At 58.3% G+C, this 7,865-nt stretch overlaps 1 protein-coding gene across 1 annotated transcript in view; it reads left to right on the top strand.

The window, feature by feature from the left end:
- CELSR3 (cadherin, EGF LAG seven-pass G-type receptor 3) overlaps positions 1-7,865 on the top strand; it is a 42,953-nt gene that overhangs the window by 8,516 nt on the left and 26,572 nt on the right. The window contains 6 exon segments of the mRNA XM_009996677.1: positions 2,016-2,648; positions 4,200-4,422; positions 4,802-4,917; positions 6,568-6,656; positions 6,980-7,137; positions 7,349-7,512. Coding sequence (XP_009994979.1) covers positions 2,016-2,648; positions 4,200-4,422; positions 4,802-4,917; positions 6,568-6,656; positions 6,980-7,137; positions 7,349-7,512 — 1,383 coding nt within the window.

Raw genomic sequence — 7,865 nt, 5'->3', positions numbered from 1 at the left:
CATCTTTGCTTTAGCTGCTCTCTCCCTGAAGCAAGACCCACCATCCTGCCTACCTTTTTACCAGGCCATCTCCCATGTCAGCATTTAAATGGAGTGTTGAACTTGACAGAGTTGCCCAGGGGAGGATGCATGAGGATGTCTCTGTGGAGCTGATTTACCTGCTAGGGGTCAGTGTGGCAGACAAGGAGAGAGAAGCGTCCCAGCAAACTCCTTGTCTATCATTTGGGTGGCCTTGCCTGTGGGAGGGCACAGGCAACCAAACCTGGTGCCCCCAGGGGAAAGCTTGGGTTTGTCACTCATTGGTCAAATAGAGGGGATGTTACAGCGAGGACTCACCATCAACATGTTGATGTAAATCTTGTCTCAGGACAGCAACAGTCAAACCTCCAAGGGAACATGGAGGTTTGGAGCTCTCTGGTGCATGTGGGGTGTGAGATAGGAACAGCAGTTGACAACCATGTGCTGCCAAAGTTCATGGGGCATTAGCACTGAGATGCTGGCAATGGACTGGAAGACAGGGCACCCCATTTCGAGTGGAGCAGTGGGGCTCTGGAGCTACAGAGATTGGCACAGTCCTTGCCTTGTCATGCTGAAGGCTGTCTCTGCCTGCTGGAGGGCCCAGAAGGAAGGGGACTGGGAGAGAGCAGGTGTCCTGGAGCAGCAGGCAAGCTTCTGTCCCCTGGGTGCCCCAGCCAAAGCTGCTAGCAAAGGTGTCTGAAGTGGCCTGAAGGGAACATTCACAGTGTCTGGTGGTGATGCTGTTTTGTGGGGTTTCTCCTGGCAAAGTGACTGACTGGGGCCATGTGAAAAGAAGAGTTGAAAAATAAAACCACTGCCCAAACTTCTACCTGGGCAGAGACAGGGAAGAGCAACAGCTCCAGCGAAGGGGCTTGCATTTGGGCAGTGTAAAGTGGTGAGGCTGAGGAATGGGCTGGGGCACTTGTGCTCTGGAAGGGACCAGTGGTGTTTTTTTCTGAGCAAGGTACAGGGCTTGTTGGCTGGCAGGTCCCCAGCTGGGGTAGTTACAGTCTGCAACCTGCTGGGAGGGGAGCCAAGTGCCTGCTTGAGCCTGTAGCAGGGTTTTCTGGAGGAGCTAGGAATATGGTCACATCTACCTGTTTGTCCAGATCCTATCTTGGCCAGTATGACCTTCTAAGGCAGTGGGATTGTTTGGTTTCTGGGAGCTGGGTAGGTGGGATGAGATGGGTAGCTCCAAACCACATAGGTACTGGGAGCAGTGGTGGGAGTTGTGCCATTGCCTGTCAGGGCAGGTGCTGCCTGTGCCCCTGTAGCTGGAGCTGCTGGCACAGGAGTGTGCCTGACATGGGGCTGAGGTGCTGCCAGGGTCCTGAGAGGGAGAAGGCAGGCACACTCCAAGTGTGTTTGTGCCTGGGAGATTGTTCACATGGTGCAGGGCCCCAAGGGGAGGAAGCTTGTTTCCAAGGAAAATAAAGATTAAAGAGAATTAAACAAACTGGAGATGGGCCAAGGGAGGAAGAGATGCAGAGCAGATGGTGAGAAGGGGGGAAGCAGGGAGATTGGCGCAAAAGCCTTGGAGACCCTGGAGGAGAGAGGAAGGAAATGGCAGGAGGAGAGCACAGGGAAAGGCAGCATGGAGGCGGGGGGCAGACAGGGTGCAGTGGGGAAGCCAGACACCCAGGCCCTGGCATCGTCTCCTGTGTTTGCCCAACCTCCTGCTGGGACTTCCTTCTGCCCACTTCTCACCAGCATCTTTGTTCCTGAGATCTCAGTTTGCTGCTGAGGTCCAGGACAGGGAGGAAACCTGAGAATTGTCTCGGCAGAGAGCCTGATGGGAAGAAGGTGCAGCTGCACTGACCACTTCACCTCCAGCCCAAGAGGCACTCTGCTGGCCCCTGGGGCTGTGGCTCCTATCTTCCTTAGCCAAGCACTTGGGCCTTTTGGGGGCCACACCAGAGTGCAGGGCTCTGTGGGAGGGAGGAGACTCTCCAAACAGCAGGAAGAGACCTTCAGCGTGTCCCTGTTCCCTCCCACAGATGGGATCCACAGTGTGACAGCCCAGTGTGTCCTGCGGGTGATCATCATCACGGAGGACATGTTGGCCAACAGCATCACGGTGCGGCTGGAGAACATGTGGCAGGAGCGCTTCCTGTCCCCGCTGCTCTTCACCTTCCTGGAAGGGGTGGCCACTGTCCTCGCGACACCCAAGGAGGACATCTTCATCTTCAACATCCAGAACGACACAGACGTGGGTGGCACAGTGCTCAACGTCAGCTTCTCAGCCCTGGCACCGCGGGGCGGGCGCTACTTCAGCTCGGAGGAGCTGCAGGAGCAGCTCTACATGAAGCGCATGGCGCTGACAGGTGCCTCCATGCTGGAGGTGCTGCCCTTTGATGACAACGTCTGCCTGAGGGAGCCCTGCCAGAACTACATGAAGTGCATCTCTGTCCTCAAGTTTGACAGCTCAGCCCCCTTCATCGCCTCCCCCTCCACCCTCTTTCGGCCCATCCACCCCATCACCGGCCTGCGGTGCCGCTGCCCGCAGGGCTTCACTGGGGACTACTGCGAGACGGAGATCAACCTCTGCTACTCCAACCCCTGCCTGAACGGGGGCATCTGCACCCGCAAGGAGGGGGGATACACGTGTGTTTGCCGCCAGCACTTCAGCGGTGAGTGCCCGGAGCTGGGGACCACAGGGGAACGGGTCCCTTGGCATCGCTGGCACCATCGTGGGGTGCTCTTCCCAGCAGGGTGGTGGGTGTCAAAGGCCCTCTTTGCCCACAGAGGTCCAGCTCTGCTCCTGGCTCTCCATGTTTCCATGGCACTGGATGTGCAGGGCTGATGTTACCATAGAAACCTGTCTTGAAGGGAGGTGGCATGGAGGGTTGTTGGAGACCCTGGCCACCGTTTCCCAGCCTTTTTCACAGAGCAGGAGGACTGAGCTGGACCATGCCAGATTGGGGCACAGGAGACTCCTTCACCCTGCCCCATGCCAGTGGGGCAGTGGGCTCTGGGACCACTGGAAATGCTGGTTTCAGCCCATACCAGTGTTCAGCTGGTCTGGCAGAGGTGTTGAGCACACCCTGGCCCCATGTGTGGTGTGAGCTGCTGCCCACCCAAAACGGAAGGGGAGGCTGGGCCAGGCTGTGGGGGAATCCCACAGACAGCCAGTGTCTTGTTGCCACAAGTCCCCAACAGACTGTGGAGACCCATGCCTGGCCACTGGCAACCTGAATGTGAGGGAAGGTGGCCTGGGGGCTACTGGGGACAGAGCTCCTGCCTGGCCCTCCCTGCTGGAGGAGTGTGGCAGCAGATGGCTGCCTTGGAGCCACTCTCCTGTCCAGGCTCCTGGTGAGATAAGCAGAGTCAGTGGTAATTAACCCCCAGCATTTGAAGTGTGAACAGCCATTAGCAGAAAATTTAATGAGCTCGTTTCTCTGTCACTTCAAGCTGTCCCCTCATCCTCCTGGCACACTGCAGAGGAAGTACTGGGAGCAGGGCCCAGGGTGCAGGACTGCAGCTGAGCAGCTCCCTGCACGGGACAGGGGCTGGCCGGACACTGCACACTGAGCTGGCCTAGTGCATCCCTGTTACCCATGTCAGCAAGGTGCAAGGGTGTCCATCATCTGACTGGTTTCCACTTGGCTTTTGCTCCTATGTCAGGGCCTTCATGCAGGGTTAGGAGGCTCCTGGTGCTGTGGCCGAGATTTTCATAGCTATTAGCAGGGGAGCTCAGGGATGCTGGGCTGTCTCCACACCACAGAGCCAGACTGTGATGCCTGTCCCAGGCCTGTGTGGTGGCAGTGCCCAAGGAGGCACTCTCAGCATCAGCAGGACTTCCCTGGCTTGTCCTTGCTGCTCCATCCTTAAGACTGTTCAACCCAACTGTGACCAGTCCCCTCCTGTCCCATTCCTGTGCCATCCTGGGTTCAAACTTGCCCTTTCAGCTGGAGCTGGCATCCCATCCACTTTAGGGCAGGACTTTAGGGCTGGTAGTGGTAGCTGGCTTGTTGGCTGCTGTGGGGAACACTTGGATTGCAACTGGATTGTCACATCCTTTACCTGCTCCCAGCTACTCCACAGATTCCTGCCCCTTGGCTGCCTGTCCCCAAACCTGGGCTGAGTTCTGCACTCCCAACCCAAGGACTGGGTGGGTGGGTGGCTGTGTGCATGCCCCCCAACTGGGACATGTCCCAAGCTCCTTGTCTTGCTCCCACCAGGCGAGACCTGTGAGGTGGCCAGCCGCTCGGGGCGCTGCGTGCCCGGCGTGTGCCGCAACGGTGGCACCTGCACCAACGGGGCCGACGGCGGCTTCCGCTGCCAGTGCCCGGCGGGCGGGTTCCAGACGCCCCTCGGCGAGGTGTCCACGCGCTCCTTCCCACCACGATCCTTCGTCATGTTCCGGGGCCTGCGGCAGCGCTTCCATCTCACCCTGGCCCTCTCGTGAGTCCTTTCTTTCCTCTGCTGGGCACCAGCATCCACCAGTTCACCTGGCCCAGTTCTGGTGGCCTGGACCCCTGCCTTACCAGCTTTGCCTTGGCTGTGGGGCACCTTGGTGGCTTTAGCCACAGGGCTCTGAATCTGCACTGGCATTTCTCCCCTGGCATCAGCTCATCCCTTCCTTCAGTGCCTCTGCCCTTCCCTGCTGCCAGCTCTCTGCCTTCATGCCAGAACCCTTTGCTCCCAAAGCACCTGCTAGATCAAACTCCCAGCCCCTTCTCACCCTGCACCTGTGCTGGGATGCTGGTGTGTGCTACGGGAGAGCAGGGATCTTGGCGTGCTCCTTGTGCACACCCTGCCCTCCCACTTCCTCCCTTCCCAGGTTCAGCACCGTGGAGCCCAGTGGCCTTCTGCTCTACAACGGGCGCCTGAACGAGAGGCACGACTTCCTGGCAGTGGAGATCATCCAGGGGCAGGTCCAGCTGAAATACTCCACAGGTAGGCTTGGCCCCACCTGTTTTGGCATTTGTGCCATGGGAACTGCAAGAAGGCCAGCACTGAGCGAGGAGAGTGGGGTGCAGCCCTGTATGGAGCCTGTGCAAAGAGAGACAGGGTTGAGAGAAGTGTTGGTGAGCAACAGTGGATGGCACAGGGTACTAGGTGTGCCTCAGGACCCTTGCTAGGCTTAGGAGTGCAAGTGTAGCAGGGGATTGTGAGCACAAACCAGGCAAACCCTTCTGGGATGTCTGCTGCTGTTCTACCCTGTTATGTCCGTGCTTCACCACCTGCCCTGCCATAAGCCAGTCTGGAGAAGAGGATCTCTTTGGGAGGGTGTTCACTATCCTGTTGGTCACACCTCTGTCACCTTGTGCCATTGCTGAGCCTATCCTGCTGGTCCTGAGAAGTGTCAGGCTCAGCTTCCAGGAGTTAACAGCTGGGGCTTCCCTCCTGTCCTGGGTTCAGCACTCCTCTCCACTCCCCTGCACAAAGCTCCTGGTGGCCATCCTGTTACTCCTCTGGCTCTACTGGTCTCCTCAGGACAAGTCCCAGCAGCGAGGGGATGGCCACACAGAGCACCTGCTAGATCAAACTCCCAGCCCCTTCTCACCCTGCACCTGTGCTGGGATGCTGGTGTGTGCTACGGGAGAGCAGGGATCTTGGCGTGCTCCTTGTGCACACCCTGCCCTCCCACTTCCTCCCTTCCCAGGTTCAGCACCGTGGAGCCCAGTGGCCTTCTGCTCTACAACGGGCGCCTGAACGAGAGGCACGACTTCCTGGCAGTGGAGATCATCCAGGGGCAGGTCCAGCTGAAATACTCCACAGGTAGGCTTGGCCCCACCTGTTTTGGCATTTGTGCCATGGGAACTGCAAGAAGGCCAGCACTGAGCGAGGAGAGTGGGGTGCAGCCCTGTATGGAGCCTGTGCAAAGAGAGACAGGGTTGAGAGAAGTGTTGGTGAGCAACAGTGGATGGCACAGGGTACTAGGTGTGCCTCAGGACCCTTGCTAGGCTTAGGAGTGCAAGTGTAGCAGGGGATTGTGAGCACAAACCAGGCAAACCCTTCTGGGATGTCTGCTGCTGTTCTACCCTGTTATGTCCGTGCTTCACCACCTGCCCTGCCATAAGCCAGTCTGGAGAAGAGGATCTCTTTGGGAGGGTGTTCACTATCCTGTTGGTCACACCTCTGTCACCTTGTGCCATTGCTGAGCCTATCCTGCTGGTCCTGAGAAGTGTCAGGCTCAGCTTCCAGGAGTTAACAGCTGGGGCTTCCCTCCTGTCCTGGGTTCAGCACTCCTCTCCACTCCCCTGCACAAAGCTCCTGGTGGCCATCCTGTTACTCCTCTGGCTCTACTGGTCTCCTCAGGACAAGTCCCAGCAGCGAGGGGATGGCCATACAGTGTTATTGTGCCCTGGCAGCCAGCCTGGACAGAGGAGCAATCCCAGGGTGCTGGCTGCCAGTCCCAGGGCTGCAATTCTCCTTGGCCAGCTCCTGCTGCAGCAGGCAGAGGCTGGCGTGCTGCCTTTGTCTCCCGGAAGCCCTTCTCCATCCCTGCATGAGATGCTCATCAGCGGGAGGCTTGGAGCCTGCAGGAGGGGTGGGCACATCCAAGGGCTGTCCCTAAGTGTCCCATCATCCCTGTCCCTGCAGGAGAGTCCAGCACAGTGGTGAGCCCCTACGTGCCAGGGGGTGTGAGCGATGGGCAGTGGCACACGCTGCAGCTCCACTACTACAACAAGGTACGTGTGCCCCAGCTTTCCCCCCTGCGCATGGGTCTCTCTCCCCATGAGGCAGGAGGGAGTGGCTCTGGCTGTCCTGTTCCTTGGCTCTGCCCCATGGGGGAGGCTGTGGAAAGAAGACAGAGGTGTTTTTTAGCCTTTAGGGGTGGGTGCAATGGAGCAGACAGCCGGGCACAGGGGAGACTGACCCTCAGGACCACACTTGGAGGCTGCAGGGATGCTCTCCACACAGTCCATGTCCATCCTTTCCTTGCCACATGCAAGACCTTGGGTGACTGCATCTAGAGGCTTGTGTGCTACTAATACTCTGCCTTTGGTTCCAGCCCAAGGTCAGTGCCCTGGGAGTGGTGCAGGGCCCCTCCAAGGACAAAGTGGCCATCTTGACAGTGGATGAATGCGACGCCTCAGTGGCCCTGCAGTTTGGCAGTGAGATCGGGAACTACTCCTGTGCTGCAGAGGGTGTGCAGACCAGCTCAAAAAAGTGAGTTCTCCAGGACCTGCTGGGCACTGCTGTGGTGGGGAGAGGAGCAGGGGACTGGGGTGACCGGCAGAGTCAACCCTTGCCATCTGGGACCCGGGCTGTGTGTGCCTGTTCCTGAGGATTTCTGTTTCCCAGCCCCTTGTACTGAGGAACCAGCTAACCGGCCTGAGGTCGTAGTGGTTCTTGAAGCTCTGGGCTTCTGTTCTTGCAGGTCTCTGGACCTTACAGGTCCCTTGCTCCTTGGAGGGGTCCCCAACCTGCCAGAAAACTTCCCTGTCACTCACCGGGACTTTGTGGGATGCATGAGAGACCTGTACATTGACAGCAAACGCATTGACCTGGCCTCCTACATCGCCAACAACGGAACCACTGCAGGTACCGGTACCTCTGCTCCTGCCGGCCCCTGTCCTGGAATTGCTCCTCCTGCTCACAAAGCAGCACTGCTGGGCTCTAACAGCATTGTGGCAGCACAGCTGGAGCTGAACACTTTCCAGTCAGGAAAGGGGGCCTCCAGATGCCCACTAAAAAGCCAGTCCCCATCCCAGCTAATGTTCTGGGAATGTTCCCTGAGCCCAACTGGTCTGCCTGAGAGAGGCTGTGGGGAGTCAGCCCAGCTCTGCATTATCTTTCTTCTGGCATAAGGAGCAGCGACAGCCTTGATCCTCATCCCAGAGCAGGCAGGGCCTGTGTGGAGAGGCTGAGGGGCTGAGCTTGCCTCTCTGGCAGCC

This window comes from Chaetura pelagica, unplaced genomic scaffold (genome assembly GCF_000747805.2).
Source record: "Chaetura pelagica isolate M959 unplaced genomic scaffold, ChaPel_1.0 scaffold914, whole genome shotgun sequence".
Classification (NCBI taxonomy): domain Eukaryota; kingdom Metazoa; phylum Chordata; class Aves; order Apodiformes; family Apodidae; genus Chaetura; species Chaetura pelagica.
This window is presented reverse-complemented; position numbering and strand designations above follow the sequence as displayed.